Here is a 21,164-nt window from a genome sequence, read left to right as displayed (position 1 = left end):
TACCGAGCAGGCCTTTTATTCCTAATCTACTTGCCTGCGCTGTGAGGTTGGTCCGGCAGATTCTATCACATGGGTGGACATGCACGAAGATACATCGCTACTGGTCTGCATTGACTAGAGACCTCTCTGAGGTTATGGGATAAGAGGTCCCTCGTTTCCCTCTTCTAATTCTTCTTAGGGTGCTGGAGGGCGCTGCCGGTACACGAGCGGAGAAGGTATTTCTGGCCACAGCCCTCCTGATTGCAAAGCGCTATATCCCCCAACCCTTGCACAGTGGAGGTGGGGTGTGGACTGGTGCGCTCAGCAGGAGCGCGTGGTCTTTGAGTCGCGGGGTTGCCACCAAAAAACGGGAGCAGGTGTGGGGTAAATGGCTGGATCACTTACTGTAACTAGACTGGTGTGTGGTGCCCTGGATCAAAGTGTGCAGTGTTTGCTTTTCATATGATTGTAATGTCATTTCATTCGGTCATGATATGTTATTCCATGATGTACTACTCAAATAAAATGCAGTATTTGATTGCTCTCAAATGCTCAATTCCTTCAGCCTAAAATCCAATAAAGTTTGTTTATCAAAAAAGTATTGATGAAACATAAGGTTAAGAGCCAATACAGAAGTCCATTTGCCATGTTGAAGCCACATTTGACTAATTAAACGAGAGAGACACTATGATAAAATACAAGATAGGCTGAACAGAAGGTAAATAAGAATCAGTTGCTGTACACAATGTCCCAAAATCGGCTTCTCTGCACAAACATGTGCTTGAACTCATAATTGCAAATTAGGAGCTAACAGGACAGATATCCTTGACAACTCCATCGTTTAAAATCAGATCATGTTCCTGGAGCTCATAACGGTGAGGAATGGGGACCACCCTTTACATAGTGAGCTGAATCATGAAGTCATTGAAGCTAGACAAAGAGGAAGAGCTCATTTGCAAAGACACGTCACAGAATTAAAACAAATAGCGTTTCATCAGAAGGTGTGAGTGTCTGTTTGCATGTCCTCATTTTTAAGCAATGGTTGGCATTGTGAGAAAGTGGCTTTTTTTACATGGTCACACTATTGTTTGTGGTCTGATGCTGCTGATTTTTTAACTCTGCAAACTGGGTTACTGCTGTTCAGATTCCGGTGTAGGAGATCTGACCCCTAAAAGTTGGTAAAATTGGCTAATCCCAAATTAGCAAACTAAACTTTTTAGTAAGGCCATAATGTATGGTGTAAGAAAATACACCAGTGGCATAAAAAGTTAAATGCTAACTGTGGACTGAAGCACGTAGTGTGCTATTCATAAAGTTGGCAAGGAAGAAGCTTCAAGTCTACATGGTTGCCTGACAGCTGTTGTTTTAAAATCAACCTGTTAACCTGTTAAACCAGACCTTTATGACAGGAAGAACCCCTGCTTTTAACTATTAAGTAAGTCACTCCTACATTAACCTTTTAGCCCACAACGTAGGTTGCCTGTTGCTTAAAAGTGAAACATGTAAGAATGTAATGTTTGCATGGTCATACAGACTAGCCCCTTAAAGCAATTTTCATGTTAGGGCTGTAGCAGGTTCTATGACGAAAAAGCTAATGTACAGTTAAGATGGAAATTGTGTATCTTTGGTTTGGAATACGTTACAGAGATGGTTCAACTACTTTTTTCAGCATTTAATAAAAATCCAATTTAGAGGTGACGTTGGAAGTTTGAGAAATATATAAGAAATGTAACTTTTAAAAAGTTATAAATTCCCTGCCTAAGACTCAGCTGTCTAGTTAGCTTTAGCCTGCCTACAACTGGCTTTTCAGTGCTACTTTCATGAGGTGTGAAATACTACTGTCAGAGCAGAGACAATAGCTTGGGTTTGGCAGGATGGCTTGCAGGAAGAATTTGACAACTGATTCTAAGAAGGGCAGTTAAGGAGGGTCCAGGAACTTTAATAACTTGAGAGACTGGGGGAACTGGAGAGGCTGGAGGAAATTCCTAGCCAAGATGTGATTCAGATCTCCACTTTATGGGGCATTTGGGACTAAAAGGTCTAAAATTCTTAGATCAACGCACAGCCGATTGGGGTGGCAGTCACAGAGGTGTTTCAATACCTACTCTTTCTACATCCACTGTGAGGCCATATAGTAGATGACACCTTGATCCCTGGTGGTGCCCCGCTGGAACACAAAGTGTTGTCAGAGGCATTATCGAGAATCGTAGTTTCGCTCACATATAAAAATCTGCTTTTTATTGCCCCCGGTGAACTAAGTAGTTTGATCAAAATGGATAGGAGATTCGAGGGAGATGGAGGATATGCAATTGGAAGAGGAATTGCAATTTCCTTGGACAATGACTGACAGGGTCATTGTTAGTCTGGTGCAGCACAACATACTGCAAAGGTTGCAGTGTGCATGCATTAGGTTGAAGCAAATGGGGATATTAGAAAGCGCTATCTCTTAAAGGGGCTGTGGTCAGGTGGGTAATGTCTTCCGCATTATATGGCTGTGTCTTCAGTTGATGGTGTAGGTGGCTGTCTGAACTCTATATTGAGTAGAGCTCACTCCCCAGAAGCATAAACTCATGCTTCTGGGAATATGGGTTGAGGTGGATGACAATCCCCTGATATGGTATATTAGGAAGTTATATAGCTTTGGTTTAAAGGTTGCCCGAAGGGATATAGCGTGATTCTAGGGCAGCTCTGAAGTTCCAATCCTGGCAATATAGCACTCTATTTTCTGGAGAACACTTGCTAAGAAATGAATGAATGAGGTATAGGTATCCTCTTAAGTTTTACAACGTCTGGGGTGCATGGGTATGCGATACAGAGAGTACCCAGGAGTGGGTACAAATTGAAGGTCTCCAGGAGCATGGAAATAACAGTGGATGCATCCCTCCTGAATGAAACCGCCTCCTGTCTCCTCCTTTCCCCAGGAATTCAAATCTCCTACTGCTTTGTTATAGGTATCATAGAGTTGTGTTTCTCTTTTACCCAGAACCATGAATCTATGATATGGCTGTTTTATATATCCGTGTGCATAGAGTTGATATTTAAGGTGCTATTCATTAAATTAAATCAATAAACATGTTTTTGAAAAGAATCAAGAGATTTTCATATCTTTTAAGCATGTATCCTTAGAATGCATGATTTAATAGTGTAGATAGCGGAAGGCGTGGAGTAATAACCACTGATCAATCTTGTTTATGCAGTGCTTACTTTAATATTACAAAAATAATGATGTCTATGCTCTTGATAAAGCCTGGTATTGCGCTAATTCTTTGGAAACTAAATGCTTTTTTTTAATCTTTTATCCTTAGCCCACAGCCACAGGAGAGCAGAAAAGTAAACCAACCCAAAACAGTGTGCGAGCATTAAGAGGCCTGGGACTGTCTCCAGATCTGGTGAGTACCTACATTCAATTTCAACTGCTATTGTTTGTCACAAAGACAATTCTTGCCATTTAACAGAAAACATTAAAGGTGTCATGTTCTCTTTGTACAGTCCAGCGTATGTCTTCAGCAGGCTGCCTTTTTCTATATTATAATGGAGGCAGGCAACCCGAAAGTGACACGATCGGAGAAGGTTGCTAGCACTAGTTGTCTCTAAGGCCACTTTTTCAAAAACAATACCTATTGTTTTCTGTTGCATACTCTAGTTTATGCATAGTTGTGTGGATCCTTTTTTTTATCATGATGGTGGAATATTGAATTAAACATTTACAGTATTTTATTCAACTAACAATAGTCTGTTATTCATTTAAATGCTATGCCTGGCGATTCTGCTAATTTGTCTCAGCATTTATTTTACATATGCATATGTGCTGCAGTCACAAGACACTTTTTCTTTTTTGCTTCAACCTGTCTCTCTCTATTCTGCTCTGTTTTTGCATGCGCGGTAGGCCTCTGCTAAGAGTGCATTTGCAGGCATTTTTCACCTGGAAAACTACTTGCAAGTGCTTGATAGAATTGCAAGTTTGTGAGTGTTCACCAGCTTTAGCAAGGGGGGTTTCTCACAGCAATGGCCACAAACTCTACCCTGCAGCTGGATTTGCTCACTTGAAGTCTACCATAGAGGTAGCGATTTGGTATGAACAAATCTCATTTGCGAGGGTAAAAATGCACCATTTATATTTATGTAAACCATGGGTAGAATTTTGCCTGAACAAAGTAATGTATTTGCACACTTAAGGTGAGCTTTGGTGCTCGGATAGCTTTGTGACCCAGACCTAAAATCTAGTAGCCAGTGATAACACTGTTAATGATTGCGAAATTTAAAGCACAAATCCTCTACAGGCATCCATTTTACTATTTTAAACATCCAGGTGCTCTATTATTCTCAATTGTGGGTGCTGAGTTATGTGAAAAAATCCTTGATGCTTTATTTTGTTTTGTTTGAAGGCTGCGATATATAAGACATGCAAATTCTTTATTTCAAGTATAGTCCCTGTAGTGAGCCACTCACCTACATCAAGGACCGTCCACTTGCCGGGACACGCATACATGACATCCTCTTTCCGGGCAGGGCTATAGGCTATAAATAAAAGAGGCTCTGACTGCACATGCTTTTTGCCTGAACTATAGTAGTAGTGTACCTGTTGTTTATTATATGTGCAGGTGAGGTCGAGGTGCGAGCCTCCACACTCTGGCGACGAAGGCGGTCACCCATGCCATTTTGGAGCCGTCTTTAAGCCGTGCGATTCACCCGCTGTGCTGTACAGCTCTGCTGATCTGCTCTGTGTTGAGTGGGCTACTGCGCAGTAAGCCGCCTGTGTCCTGATGCCCCCCTTTGTTGAAGAGGACTCATCTCTTGCAACTCAGAGTGCGCAGCGGGCCATGGGAGGGCAGGTGCTGGTCCCTGCAACCCTGCGGGGGGGTTGGGGAGAGAAAATCCAGTCGCACCCTGTCGGCGTGTTGGGCAGCACTACTGTGAGGCCGCAGTGCGGCTGGGAGACATGCTGCTTGCTCCACCTCCTGTCGTGCAGCCCGATGCGCTGGTAACTGTCAGGTTGGCCCTTGAGGGGGCCGGCCCCAGAGGGAACACCACTGTGTGACGTGATGTGCTGTGAAGCGTCTGTCCGGGAGATGGGCGAAATGAGTGGCATCGGAGCAGAGTGGCGCTCAACAAGTAAAAGCATATAGTCACTGAGCTGGCAACACGTGATATTTTGGCACTTGGCAAGACCTGTGATGGCATGCATGCTGGGGGACAGCTGAAGCCATGAGACCGAAGATGAGGAGCCTGAGTAAAATTATTAAGCAACAAGGCCTGAGATATGGAGCCTGAGTGAAATTTCTTGAATTCCCCTGGTGCTTTTGGGTAAGCGAAAGAGGAGACAAGGAGAAGAGAGTGAAAGGGACAGTGCTAGATCACCATGGCAGATGACAACAATGCAGTGCCTGGCCAGGGGCCCAACCAACTGAACATGCATCATCAACATTCGCTAGTTGGAATAAGAGCCCATTAGTACTCAGTTCTGCTCCTATTAAATATAGAGTCCGTCACCACACCATGTGTCTTTTCCACATAATCTAGCCTGAGCTTTATTTAATACTGACATCTGTCACTTTAATCCATACTATCAGACAAGTAGGATGAAAGCGTGTACATGTTAGGGTTCTCCCGTGAGATAGGAACTTCGCACATGCTTCGGTGCTCCCTTTCCCTCCCTCTGTCTGTGAACACCAGTCAGGCCAAGTGATCCTAAAAACCCACAAAATATCCCAGCGACATAGCCCACATAATCATGTGGTGTAAACTCAGTTACAGCACTTGCCTGAAGCCGTGACTCAGCCTCTGAGTCACAGCAGTCTCGTCCTGCTCGCCTTTCCTCAGGCCTCTCCAGCTAGACTCCCCTGCCAATTCTTCTGTTTCCGACGACTGTGCCCGATGTGTCTTCTAGTCTGGTTGTCGTCATCCCCCTCAACACACTCCTCTCCTGGTTGTCTTGGTTCGGCTTCCGCATCCATGTTGTTTGGTGCTTCTCTCTCCATGTCCTCCTGTCGTCGCACAGCATAGGCTCCTGCTCTCGGCCTAATAACGGCCTTGCCAGGCTACATAGACAGGGAGGGTATAACAACGGGAAAGCTAGCCTGTGCTCCAGTCATATCCACGGGGTCCCCACCAGAGCTGCTTGCTGTTCCCATGTCAGTTTCCCGTTCACAGTGCATCCCAAACAGGCATGGCCGAACGGGCCATGCATCCACAGGAGATCGGGACAAGAAGTCCGTATTCGCCTGATAATACCCAGGGTGGAGCTGACCTGTATTGTCAGGCTGGGGTAGTGCAGCCCCCACTTCATTATCCGAGACATCTGTCTGCAACACAGGTGAAATCCGGATAGACTAGAACCAGTCTATCACTCAAAGCATTCTTCAACCAGTTAAAGCTTTTCAGGTGAACCAAAGGCGAACTAGTCAACTTGTTCAGTATGTTCTTTTGGGGCAGGTCAGTTAAGGGAGGGAGCGGCTATTTCAGAGAATCTGGGTATAAATGGGCCATAGTAGCCTATTAAACTCAAAAAAGATCTGGTGCCTTTTTTATCATTTGGGGGAGGTAACACTCTTATGGCTTGCACTTTATCGACCTTTGGATTGATTTTTTCATCCTGTATGTGGTACCCTAAGTATTTGATGGAATTGATGGCAAGAATACATTTGTCAGGGTTTACAGAGCGGATCCCGAAGGGTACTGAAAAGCGCTTTCAAATGGGCCAAGAGAGATTCCCAGGATGTACCCTAGATGACAATATCATCCAAATATGCTGCTGCATATCCGTGATGAGGTTTGAGAAGGATATCCATTAGTCTTTAAAAAGTGGCGGGTGCCCCATGCAATCCAAATGGGAGAATCTTGAATTGGTCTAGTCCTGAGGGTGTGGAAAAGGCTATTTTTTCCCTAGAGGTTGGTGTCAAGGCAATCTGCCAATACCCTTTCCTGAGGTCGAAGGTGGTAAGGTAGGTGGCAGAACCCAGACTTTCTATGAGCTCATCTACCAGGGGCATAGAGTATGTATCAAAATTTGATATGCAGTTTACCTGGTGTAAGTCTATACAGAACTGTATAGTACTGTTGGGTTTTGAATAAGCACTACAGGGGAACACCAGGGACTATTAGAAGGTACTATGATCTCCCCTTGTAGCATATTGGAGATCTCACTTTCCACAGCCTGTTGCATGGCTTCCGGGATGCAATATGGACATAACCAAACCACTCGGTCACCTTCAGTGATTACGTCATGTTGTGCCTTCGTGTCCTGCCTGGTTTATGAGAGAAGACATCCTCACTCTTGTCTACCAGGGCAAAGAGATGATTTTTCTGTGTTGTACTTAACTGAGGTCCTACCTGTACTTCTTCATCATTTGGGGACCCTAATACCAGGATCAAATGAACCCCCAAGGGCTGAGAATTTGTAACCAACAAGTCATGAAAGGAGTCGTTGTCGGACTCTTCACTGCCCTTCCATTTGTTCAATAGATTAATATGTTAAATTTGTCTCTTGTCTGGACAGCGTGGTACTGCCAGTTTATAAGTCAACGGAGTGACTTAGGTTAGGACTTCATAAGGTCCCTGCTAATGTGCCAATAACTTGTTATGTTTCTCCTGTGCCTTCACCATATTGAGATGTACCTCCTCCCACAAGGTGTGTATCTTGTCTCTAAGCTGGCTGGCATACTCCCATTGTTATCCAGTCATGTCTAACAATGTGCAAGGGTGTCTGCCATATAAAAGTTCAAAAGAACCATAGCTGGTGGGGGTCTGAGCACGAGTCCGTATGGCATATAGTACAAGCAGCAATTTACAGTTGCAATCTTTGCCAGTGTCAGACACAAATATTTTAGAATGGTTTATATGGTATGATTATATTGTTCCACCAAGCCATCTGTTTGTGGATGATAGACTGTGGTTCTTATCTGCGTAATTCCCAATAACTGACATACCTGGGCCATAGGCTTGGACATAAAGGGGGTGTCCTGGTTGCTGAGCAGTTCTTTTGGGAACCCCACCTGGGTAAAATACTCAATCATAGCTTGAGCCACAGTCTTGGGGGTCATAGTGGACAGTGGAATCGCCTCTGTGTACCGGCTGGCATAGTCTACCTACACAAGTATGTATTTGTAGGCCCGGGTCGAAGTCACCAATGGACAAACTAAAACCATACCCACACATGGAAAGGGGACATCAATGATAGGTAGAGGTATTAGGGGGGCCTTGGTCTTATGGGTCCGATTAATCAACTGACACCAATCACAGGCCACTCATAAGTGCCGGATATCAGAAAAAAGTCCACGCCAGTAAAAGTGCCAGAGTAGACACTCCTCCGTTTTTTCCCTATCGTAATGTCCACACCCTGTTTGACTGTGGGCCCGGTGCAGAACTTGGTCTCTAAATGAGAAGGGAACGATCAACAGTGAAACAACCTCACTGTGATATAACAGTCCCTTTTGAATACAAAAATAGGAGTCTACCAGCCTATTGTCATCTGTTACTGCTGATGCCCAGGCTTGTCTTAGGTTCTTGTCCTCTCTTTGTGCTGTACGAAAACAGTGCTACTGGCTTCCTGTCACAGTGATAGAGGGAAAAATAGGAGGTGAGTTACTCTCACCAATCAGCACATGCACCTTATTTTGTTCATGTTTTTCCCTGCAAGTCTGATATCCCTTTTCCTTACCCCCAGAGATGGTCTCATCTTGGAAGGGTGCATCCCTCAACCACACAAGACTGGGATCCTCTTTCTCCACTATGGACAACAGCAGGGGATAGTCCTCCTAATCTGTTCCCACGATCATTTCCTCTACCAACTGGGGAAATCACCCACTCATAGAATTTCTTCTTGGCCCCGCCAATTAATGGATACCTCGGCTACGGGATAAGGATTGCAGCCCCATGTACACAGGTAATCACTACTGTCTTGCCCTTTCTCCATTGTTGGGGCTGTACTTTTTCAGCACTTAGTACTGAATGGTGACACCCTGAATCTACCAGAATCACCACAGGTTCTCTGTTTACCTGTGTCTTTTATTTATATTGGGTATGACTGCACCCTGCCCCCACAAAACCCTGCTCCTGGATTACCGCATCTCCATGAGTTCAGCTAGGTGATTTGTTTTAGAACAGTTACTGCAATATACCCCCATTCTGCACAGTGAAAGCATTGAAGCCCTTGCCCAAAATCTCTTGGTAGTAGACGGAGAACAGGACTATTCTCGGGCAAGATTTTGGGAACTGCTTTTGGTTGGGGAAGACTACTCCATGTATAAGGGATTGTTGGGAAACCTGGGACGCGGTTGGTCTGAAGTCCGGAGACCGATGGAACGCACAGGCCAGATCAATGGCAAGGGAGACCGTGACATCAGGATGTTGTTGGATGCAGTAGGACTGGGCAGGGCTTCTAGGAACCTTTTCAAAAATACTTTCTTCATTACTTCTGCCATGGTAGAACAGTGGGATGTGAGCCATTTAATCCCTAAATTTTGTATATTGAAAAAGAGAGCCCTAGAATTGTCCTGTGAAATCCATTTTTCTTCCCTTAATTTTCCACAATAGTGTCCACTATCAAATCCCAAACGTTCTAAAATGGATTTTCTGATGCCGAAGTAGGGAGTGGTGCCTGCTTGTTTGACAGCTTGGTAGGCTGTTTGTAATTCACCAGTAAGGAGGGGTGCAACAGACTATCGCCTTTGTTCCTGAGGCCATAAGGTGGAGGTGGCAACTCTTTCAAAATTGTCAAAGAAAGCGTCTGGGTCCTCACCAACCTGATATTTTTGGAATACTAGACGTTAGGATGAACTTTTCATTGGCAATATTCTCTGTGAGCTTTTGAATGGCTGCATCATGTACCAGTTGGTTATTGACCAGAACTGCGGCTTGGGTTTGTAAGGCAGTCTGCAAAAGTTCCCTATCGGGATGAGTGGCTTTTGACTGGCTTTCCACCACAAGTTGTAAATGACATTGGCCTTCGGCCAATTGTTTAATCACGTCCTCCATCGTTATTGGTTGAGCCACTTCCATTTTCCCGTAGAGGAAGGGGATTGCATCCCATTTCTGACACCCCTGTAATTGGAAGAAAATATGTCGCACGCGAATATAGGATCTTTATATGATTTATTTCTATTACAGGAGTGAGTAGGTAATGCAAAAGGCAGGATAGCGTCACGCAAGTAGGGGATTTCTTGGCTGCCCAGGGTCTTCGTTTGGTTAATCTTTGGGTACTTTTGTGGACTGCAGCAGGTCCAGACTCACCCTTGGGGAAATACGACCGGAATAAGAGACCTTTAGTACTCAGTTCTTCTCCTTGTAAATATTGAGTCCCTCACCACACCGTGCATCTTTTCCACATAAACTAGCCTGAGCATTAGTTAATACTGACATTAGTCCTTTTAATCCATGCTATCAGGCTTGTGGGATGAACGCATTTACAGGTTAGAGTTCTCCCGTGAGATAGTTACTTCTCCCATGCTCTGGTGACCCCTTTCCCTCCTGTGTCTGTGAAAACCATTAAGGCCAAGTAATCCTAAAAACTCACGAAATATCCCCATGACATAGCCTATATGACTATGTGGTGTAAACCCAGCTGCATCACTTGCCAGAATCCGTGACTCAGCCTCTGAGGCCGCAAGTCTGGCTGGAAGTTCGGAACCCCATTTGAACCTGGAGTCTAGGAAATAGTAAAGGTGGGAGGCACAATGATAACAGCGAAAAGAGGTGAGGAGTCAGTCAGTCACAACATCTCATGATTCAAAGAAAGTGGAGAGGCTTTGTCAAGGGAGTCAGGAGGAAAGAGAGACAAAAGTAGTTGGTAATCCGTCAGTGATGGAGGAATCGCAGGACCAATCACAGCATAGAGGGGAGCAAAGGGAACATACCACAAGGGAGGCAGGACATTGTCAGTCCCAAAGAGAAGATAATTGAGAAGGTGGTCCTGACAACTCACAACATCAGTGGCATAATCTCCAGCCAGACCCCAAGCCGAATGTAAGACTGAACCCCTTTGTGAACTATGTATTGGGATGAGTTTTGAGCCAAGTGGGGAAGGGATGTAGTGAGCCATCTGGCTACATCAGAGACCACCCACTGCCCCGGACACACATGCATGACATCCTCTGGTTGGGCGTAAAAACTCTCCAAACCAATCAAATGTCATGTCATCTATCACCTGCCAGGTGAAAACCCTAAATTCCTTGAAGACTTAGCAGACCTAATATCGCAAAACTCCCTGAAAGGCAGCACAGCATTATACTAGGAGACCTAAACCTGCACCTGAACAATGCCAAATATCCAATAGTACAAGCCCTATCCACCCTCCTGGAAGCAGACGATCTCACCCAACACACAAACTCACAATAAGGGCTCTACCCTGGATGCAATCATCTCTAAACATAACACCTTATACCTCCACTCTATCCTACCCTCCAACTGGACTGACCACCACCTAATCCTTTTCTATCTCAATGCCATCCAACCTAAGACCCACCCCCAAAGTATCTGTCCCAAGCACTGGGCAAGAAACACACATTGACTCACCCAGGCAGAGTTAGAAGCACTAGTCAGTTCCCAAATTCTACTTCCACCCGACCTCACCTCCGCTGACGATCTCACCGCTCACTACAACACAAAAATGGCAGAACTCCTTGACACAGTCGCCCCTCTGAAACTCAAGAAATTAAGGAGTATCTCTTTCAGATCCTGGTTTAATAAAGATCTTAACAAAGAGAGGCGACAACTCCGATTGTCTGAAAGGAACTGGAGGCAGCAACCCTCGCTAAGCCATCTCTAGATCCTCTGAACTGAACGCTTAAGATACAAAAAACACATTTTCAATGAAAAATCTTCCTTCTTTCGAGCCCAACTTGATCAGTCTAGGAGCAGACCTAAATACCTCTTTAGCATCATCAATCAGCAAACCTCCTAGTTCCCTCCACACTCAATTAATGATCCCTACTGTGCGCTGCAAAGAGTTTGAAGCATTCTTCTCAGAAAAAAATATCAAACATCGAATTCCCTCTTGTCCCACCCATCTCCCCACCCTACACCAAGAGTGTTCCCCTCCTGGAAATGAGGGGCCACCCAAGGTCTTACCTCTGACTAATGGCTGTCTCCCCAATCTCCCCCTCTAAGCAATCCAGAACACCAACCTCAACCCCTTGCAACTGAAAAATGATGCAACTTGGACTGATTTCAACTATATCCCTAAAGAAGAAGTCCTCAAATTACTTGCATCCATGAAATGACATCGCACATCTCCGACAGCTACCTGCTGCGCTTGTCAAAAATCTCAGCCACATCATCTCCCCAACATGGACCAAAATCATTAACTCCTCCTTATCTAGCGGCTCCATGCCGGTCTCCCTCAAGTTTCGCCAAGTCACCCCCTCATCAAAAACCAGACACCGACCAGAACAACCTCAACAACTACAGACCTATAACTAACCTCCCTCTCCTTGCCGAAACCATTGAAAAATGTGTGCTTGAACAGCTCAACAACCACATTGAAAAATGCAACGTGCACAACACCTTCCAATCTGGGTTCAGGAAAGGCTGCAGTACAGAAACTGCAATACTGAACATCATAGATGACCTACATAGATCTCTGGATAATGGCCAGGCCTGCCTCCTAGTCCTGCTTGACCTCTTGGTTGCCTTTGATACTCTCAACCATGATGTCCTCCTGAACTCCCTCTCACAGCATGCAGACATAAATGGAACTGTCCTTCAGTGGTTTGCTTCTTTCCTGAACTAACACTCATAGCTAATCTAACTAAACAACGCCTTCTAAAAAGCTACACCAGTCTGACAAGGAGTCCCTCAAGGGTCAATCCTGTCTCCTGCCCTATTCAACCTCTATATGGAACCCCTTTGCAAAAATGCTGAAAAATGCTAGAACAGCCTATCATATTTACATAGATGACTCCCAACTCTACATTAAAATATCTTCAGTTAAAGACATCCAGCATCTACGCAATATGATCTCCATAGCTCAGTCCTGGCTGACTAACAACCATCTTAAGCTCAACCCCAGCAAAACCGAACTCTTGTTCATCCAACCGAAAGAAAAATCCTTTCCCATAGATATGTGGCTCAACAACCTCACTGCATTAAACTGCAAACTATCCTTCTTCAACTCTGTTAGATCCTTGGGATTACACTTGACAAAAACCTGAAGATGAAAGAGCATATTAGTGCCTCAGCTTAAAGTGCCTTCTACACGCTGAAGCACCTTAAAAAAATCAAACCGTTCTTTCCCATTGAAGACCTAAAGACTGTGGTGCAATCCTTAGTCCTCTCCAAGCTGAACCACAGTAACGCAATGATCATGGGCACCCCACAAAAAGCTTTAGTCCCTTTGAAAGCTACAATCCACGCAGCAGCCAGACTACTGTTGGGTGAGAGTCGCCTTGACCACATCACTCCCATGAATCTCAACTTGCTACCAATTGAGGCAAGATGTATACTTGAAACTGCCTACATAGCCTCTCTACATATAAAAACCACTTACCTCGCAAACAATCTATCAAAAGCCAGACAAAAGAGACCTCTTGGAAGCTCCAACAGTCTACTTCTGATTCCTTCTAAATTTAAGAAAGAAAAATCTTGCGCCAGCTCCTTCTTCAGGAAATCTCCCAGAATCTGGAACTCACTGCATCATGATCTGCATGACAATCACCCATTCCCACATTTCTGAAAGAAGAAGCTTAAGCTTCTGCTTCCCAATAAATACCTTATCCCCATACAAACACCTTGATTGGACTGATGCTCCTACCCCACACCCTCCATGTAAATTTGAGCATCACTACCTATCACTATCACTTTCATATCCCACTGTCTTTCAAATACTTCAGATATATAGTTTTACTATATATTTTTATTTACTTTTTATATAAATTCATAATTGTTACTATTCCGTTTACATATCCTACTGTATATCGTCTACTTTTTTTAAACCATTATTATGTATTTTCAATTACTTTTTATGTAACTCGTGTTATTGCTGTTGTATTAACTCTGTAATGCGCTCTGATACCTTCGGGTCAAGTTTGCGTGATAGAAAACTCGATAAATTAACCCCTTCAGTGCCCATGACGAGCTGGACTCGTCATGGGCTGCGGTGGCGCTGTGCCCATGACGAGTCCAGCTATGTCATGAACTCCGCCCGCTAATGCAAAGCGCGGCACTGGGCGGGGAAAGGGGCGGGCATGCAAGGGGTTAAAAGAAATAAATATAGTAGTAGTGTATGTGTCGTTATTTTTATGTGCAGACGGGGTCGAGGTGCGAGTCATCATAGTCTCTATAAGTGCGTAAAGTGGGTGGCGAGAGAAAGAAGACTGACAGAAAAATACCAATAAAGATTTAATTATGTAGTTTTGTAATAGTATGAGCCGCTTTGATCTCTCTTTAAAATGATGATACGCTGTCAAGGTTATTAGTGAGCTGCAATTAAAGTAATCCAGAAAGTAGGTTTAGTAGCAAAAGCAATCACTTCTTTGTTTTCCCTAGCAGGGATGTCTGCAGCTTATTTTCTTCTAATTGTAATCCTATGTGTGCGCAGGCTCTGTATTTTACATACTCTCATGCATAAAATGAAAATGTTAGGTACATTAAAACAAATTCTCTCTCAGTGAAAATGATTTCCCATGAAAAGTCTTTTCTATCTTCTTTGGCGCACTTTCCCACACTCACTGCACCACTTATATCTGGGTCACTCAGCACAATTAAGTATGAAGAAAGTAAAGCTAATATAGATATGAGAGTGCAGGTGTTCATTTCTTTCTCATTGCTTTTCCCTGACTACTCACTCTAGCTGGGGCATAGCTTTCATTGGTGAAGTAGGAGTGGTGACGCTGGGGCCCATAGGCACAAGGGTCCTACTGAACCCTGATTATTGGTGTATTTAAGATTTCAGACTGCAGCCAGAGGGTCTTTTTCCTTTTTTGCACTAGGGCCTATGACACACACCATACGCTTCTGCACTCTAGTTGTCACAACTGTGTAAGGTCTGCATTCCTTGTATAGCATTATCATGGATAAAAGCATGATGCATGCACATCTGGTTTGAATCATCAGACAGTTTCGTAAGCAGAAGTTACAACTTAGGGCCTCATTACGAGAACGGCGGTCCTCAGATCCGCAGTACTCGTAGTGGCGGTCCGACCACCGCCACCACTGCGGGTCTGCCCACAGTATTTCGAGTTGGGAGGTTGGGCCACCACAGCCTGCCTCCTCCCCCAAGATCCAGAATCGTGCTGCAGTGGCGCAGTGGAAAGGGGCAGCAATATGCTGCCCGTGCCACTGCAGCACAGTCGAGTATATTACGAACTGCCTTTTCACCGCCCATTCCATGGCACCACCATGAAAAGTGTGGCAGAGGCCTGCTGCCTCTAGGCCGGGACGGTGCATACAGGGAGGCACATGTTGTTCCCCCCTGGAATTGTACCCCTGTTCCTGCACAGTGTGGTATGCACAACATGATGCATGCCACACCGTGCAGAAATGTGCCTCAGGCGCTGTCACAGCATCAGTCAGCTGTTAAGGCTCTTCTATGAGTTTATCGCAGCCACCGCCGTGAGACCGCCACAGCACCGCCTGTCCGCCCTGGATTAAATTCGGAATCCAGCAGGCGGGCACACCATGTGTTTGGCGGTCCTCCTGCGTGCGCAGCGGTGACGGTGCTGCAGGATTGCCAAACTCATAATTCTACGTGCAAATAAACCGTGCCAAAGTATATCTCTCATATTTGTTCATAAAGTGTTAATGTGGCAGTGGAGACAGGGTTGTAGCACATTAGAGACCAGGTTTAGAGTTTGGCGAAGTGGTACTTTGTGACAAATATTCGGCCTGCCCTATTATAAGTGCATTAGGATATAATGAATTGTTAATAAGGTGGACGATATATCTTACTCGCTTGTGACGGAGTACCCATCTGGCACACTAAATAAGGCCATAGATTCAGAGGAAGGATGCATTTTCTGTGCTGACTATGTAATTTAGTGCCAGAAGTGCAAAGTCATTTTGCGGTCGCAAACCTTTCAATTCATAAACTCAGAAGATTTGCGACTGCAAAATGTTTAGATATGTATTAAACCCATTTTTCAAGTCTGAAAAATCTTTCCTAACCATTAAATGTATTAAGCAACTCATACTGATTCACAATTAGGTGGGGGTGAGTAAGGCTCCTTTATTTAGGTGGTCTTTACAGTACTGGGGTGCGTCTGCCAGTTTATTTCTGCCAAATAATTGTTTCAAATACATCACAAATAAAAAGTAGGGGTGCCATTACCGAATGCTCTCTCCCATTTGATGACTTCTCTGTTTTATTTTTAAAGTGCCTTGTCCCTGGTAGCATTCAGACCTTCTAAACGGTAGCACTAATAATTAAAAATAGGTATTAGTAAATTAAGAAGGGCTTTCACGTGTAAATTCGAATATGACTCGTTACATCGCGAGTCATTACTCCGCGTGCCATTACAACACGGTCGTTACAACGACCGCGTTGTTACCACGCAAGTTGTTACATCAACTTGCAGTAGATGGCGCGCTGACATTAGAAATGTATATTTTACTATTCCAACTCCAGCCTACATAACAGTAGGAAAGGTGTTGGAATAGTAAACTATACTATTTCTAATGTTAGCACGCCATCTACAGCAAGTCGATGTAACGACTTGCGTAATAATGACATTGCGTGGTTACAACGCGGTCGTTGTAACGACCTCGTCGTAATGGCATTGTGATGTGATGCCCGCGTTGTTAGGGTAGTTTCCCGTAAATTCATATTCACAAAGTGCGAGGCCTCATTGCTAAGGTGTCAGCTTTGGCCAGCAAATGATCTGATATCTAATCTTTTTGCTCTCGCGTCATCTCTATTGTGTAGTTTTTTAAGACCTCTGAAAATAAAAATTAAATTGTCCGCGTACCATTATTCTTAGAGTTGCCCTTACCATTATATCTATAAAATATTAAACGTAGGGCTCTTCCTTTTTGAAAATATGCTATATTATTTTTTAAAGCGATGTAATTCCCTGTAAAAATGTCACACAATGGTGAGGTTACTAAATCAAGAAAATTAGGTAAAGATGCCACACAGGCATTAGTGATGATAGTATGTACATGGCGTAATATACTTGACGTTAGTCGTAGCTTTGGTGGCTTTCTGTTTCTATAGGCAGAGAGCCGGGCTCAGACCATGCACTAGAGCCCAGAGGAGACAATGAAACGCCCAGGCAGAGAGGGGACTGTGCTGGATCTTTCAAAAAGCCTTGAACAAATTAAGATTAAAACCAGTCCAGGGTGTTGATACCTATTCCCATTACCCAACATAATGTGGTTTCCACAGCTTCAAGATCAAACAATTAAAAAATATATATCAATCTACATTTGATCTACAATCTACATCAATCCTCCACAGTGCTAGGGTTAGCAGAAGTGACATCACACATCAGTTGCCTTCTGAAGACATCAAAGGGTTGACCCTCAATCTAGACCTTGGCACTTCAAAAGACTGATTTTCTGCTGAGCGGCTGGTGAAACGGCAGACGTAGGTCTAAAATCACTGTTTATTTATTTTCCTGGCACTCCCTTCATGAATTTTGAAACAAAGGGTAGCAAGGGCTATGCCAGGGGCCATGAGGTCATGGGTAGCAAGGGCTATGCCAGGGACATGAGACCATGGTAGAAATAGCTCTGCCAGGGCCCCGAGACCTGGGTAACAAGGGCTGTGCAGGGTTCATGAGACTCTGTGTAGCGAGGTCTGTGCCAGGGTCGTGAGACTCTGAGTACCAAGGGCTGTGCCAGGGCAATGAGACCATGGAAGAAAGGGCGGTGCCAGGGCCATGAGACCATTGGCAGAAAGGGCTATGCCAAGGAAATGAAACCATGGGTAGCAAGGGCTGTGCCAAGGTCATGAGACTGTGGGTTGCGAGGGCTGTGCTAGGGTCATGAGCCTCAGAGTAGCAGGGGCTGTGCCAGGGCCACGTGACCATGGGTATTAAGGGATGTGCCAGAGTCATGAAACCATGGTAGGACGGGCTATGACAGGGCCATGAGACTATGGTAGAAAGGGTTGTGACGGGGTCAGGAGACCATGCGTGGCAAGGGATGTGCCATGACCATTAGAACATGGGTAGCTAGGGCTGTGCCAGGGTTATGAGACCATGGGAGAAAGGGGTATGCCAGGGTCATGACACCATTTGTAGCAAGGGCTGTGCCAGGGTCGTTAGACCCTTGGAAGCAATGGCGATGCCAGAAGTTGCAGCAGGCCAGTCAGGGCTAGCAGCTGTTACCCTAATTGCTATCCATGTTGATCTGTGTAGAAAGGCACGGAGAAGTCAAATGCACTTCGTCCACTGGCCTCAGCATCCAGTCACAGTTTCAACTTCGCACAACACCCTGATTAAAAATAAGGCAAAACATTCTATTTGGTGACACTATTGTGCTGATGAATGTCTACGAAAATTCCACATTGCAAAATTGTTATGGAGTTATGTTTCCGGGTATGTTATCCAACTGAGTAGTGACTGTGATCTAATATTTCCATGGGAGTGTCTGTAAGTGAGCTTGTCTTTACCGTAGCTTAGCAACAGCACAATGTATTATGATATATACACCCTATTTTTAATAATATTGATGATTAAATGCTCCACCACCCTTTAAACCGAATTGCCATTTATGGGCGGCTGATATTGGCAAAAACATCAATATCACTTTCTAATATCGGGGAATGCTTTTTGCATCAGAAACATTCATTGAAATATTTCTCCTCACATTAATTTATAAATCACTTATGAATATTACAAAGTACTGGAATCCAATACTGCATGAAACTGGTACCACTTCAGAGCGCATCTCATGCCCCACTCAGAATCTCTGGCAGTAATTGCTAACCCCTAAAGCATGCCTTCCAACCACTGTTCGCTGAATTAAATCATTAGATGTGCAGTCTGCGTAGCCTGCAGTTTAAAAAGCATCCTCTTGAATTGATATTTAGAATGTACATATTACATATGACACTCAGTAACGATTTACATCAATTAAAAAACTGCTTCTACAATTATTCAAATTTGCCACTGATATATGTATCTCGTTTTACAGAGGTTTATAGCCTCTAAGTTCCAATGTTTCCTTATATATTGATTGGTTTTAAAATAAATAAAAGGAATAATTTAAGCTGTATACATTTCATTTTTTAAATATGAAGGTATTCGGTGTGGGTAAAAATGAAAATTGAAAGTGATTATTCTATTAGTGTCCTCTCCTACTTGTCGTCGTTCCCCTCTATGTTTCCCACCCTGAGGCCACTCAGTCAGGACAGAAGAAGCACACAGTAAAAATCGGCAAAATTATTTTGTCAGGCTTGTTTTAGGTACCTGTGTTTTTTGCTGTTGTTGAAATGACTTGATGTTGCTGTGTCATATTTGTGGACGCACAGAAATTTCATATAAAGGCACCCATATGAATGAGGTCAATACCCAGGTGCATACACACAAACACAGTCTCATAACACATGGTTATATGGACACACAGGTGGATGTTGGTGGGAAGCATGGGTTAATGGCTGTGTAGATGTATACCAGGATGAGTGGATGGATTGCTGTAGGTGCATATGATAGGGGACTGGCAGTTGAATGGGATTAGTTTCATAGCTGGACGTAAGTGTAACTGGACGGATGAATGTGAGGGGTCAGATCCTTTGTAACTTGTCAAAGATACACAGCTGCCCCGATACTATTTTTTTATTCATTTGATTTTACTTTATGAGTTGATTGATGATTTTTACACAGTGAGAGATCATTGTAAGCTAAACCTTTGGCTTGATTGTTGGTCCTGGGTAATGACTGTTTTTGGACAACTTACAAACACTATTTATCTGTGCAAAAGCCAAGTTTGTGAGATTGGCCTTCGTTGTAAAAATTTACAAAGAAAACATTTTGCCTTTTTTTTTTCATCATACATACTTTCTCTGTTTTTTTTTTAAACATTTCAACAGTTAGTTTATTTGGGAAATCTTTAAGCGATCTGAACAAATTACCCCTTGCTGCATTCAAACATCTGTCTGTTTTTCAGAAATGTATAACTTTCTGGGTTCACTCATATGGTTCACACCTGATTCCCCCACAAATTGCAAGTATGTTGAAACCGCAAAATTGCAAAAACTGCAGTTAAAAACATGATTTTTGTTCACCACTCTATCTGATTCTGAAAGCTGGAAAGGACATTTTGCCCGTGTTGACTATTTTCAGAGGAGCCTCCAGGGTAAATCATAACCCCTGGGTACCTTTACCATCCACAGCACTAGAGGAAAATAAGGCAAATTTGGCCTAGAATATCTTTTGTGGAAAGTCTTTAACGGGGCTTAACTGTAATGTGTCCCACATGTCAACAAAAGGGCTGTATAATATAACTTAGTTCACTTGAGGATCAATCAAATCCTCATAGATCTCAAAACTCCAAGTTAAATTAAGTTGTATATAATTAAATGCCTAACATACAGATGTAAGAATATCAATCTCTTGGCATGAGAGGATGTAAAGTAATCTAATATTTACCTCCTTGACATTATGATCTTTAACGGATGGGAACAAAGACTTTATTAACCCAATCGTCAGTATTTGACACACATATTTGGATGTAAGGATTTAAATTGGAACAAGCAAGCAATATCACACATATTTTATACTCTGCACTGAAAAGACAGAAGATGCAATGGAAAAAAAACATTGCAATGTTGTCCCTTTGCCATGTGGAGTTCACTCATATCTAAACTCCAAACATACCAGGACAAGCAACCAGGTGGCCCCAGACCTGCAGGGAGAAAAGGAGAAATCACAGAGTAAAAGAAATTGGTTTGACGCAAGGCAACTGACCGTGTATCTCTGCAAAAAGTCTCTTCTTAACCACTCCTCATACTACAAATTGGAGGAAATCACTGAGCGAAAAATCAGTAAAAGACAAAAACAAGAAACAGTGGTAGAAGGGGACAGCAACTCTACTTAAAAATACTGCACTTGCTTCCATCAGACTTCCCCCTCAGGCTCCCACGGAAACCACAAGGAGTCTTCTCAGCCTCTGTTGATTGTCGACTTTTTCGACTGCTTGTAACTCCTGCCACTTCTGTAGAGTAAATTTGCTGAATACTGAACCTTTTGCCACGACACAGGGAGATATGTGATCCTTCCACCTGCTTTCATTAGGGTTCTCTTCTTCCTGCA

At 43.7% G+C, this 21,164-nt stretch overlaps 1 protein-coding gene across 4 annotated transcripts in view; it reads left to right on the top strand.

Moving 5' to 3' along the window:
- Nucleotides 1-21,164, top strand: part of LOC146805091 (CTP synthase 2) — a 1,453,753-nt gene that overhangs the window by 490,654 nt on the left and 941,935 nt on the right. For all 4 annotated transcript variants that reach the window (XM_085622227.1, XM_085622228.1, XM_085622229.1 and 1 more), the window contains one exon: nt 3,285-3,368. In XM_085622227.1, the coding sequence (XP_085478353.1) occupies nt 3,285-3,368 (84 nt within the window). The remainder of the gene's footprint in view (nt 1-3,284; nt 3,369-21,164) is intronic.

The sequence above is a fragment of the Triturus cristatus genome, chromosome 8 (assembly GCF_964204655.1).
Source record: "Triturus cristatus chromosome 8, aTriCri1.1, whole genome shotgun sequence".
NCBI classification, from domain to species: Eukaryota; Metazoa; Chordata; class Amphibia; order Caudata; family Salamandridae; genus Triturus; species Triturus cristatus.
This window is presented reverse-complemented; position numbering and strand designations above follow the sequence as displayed.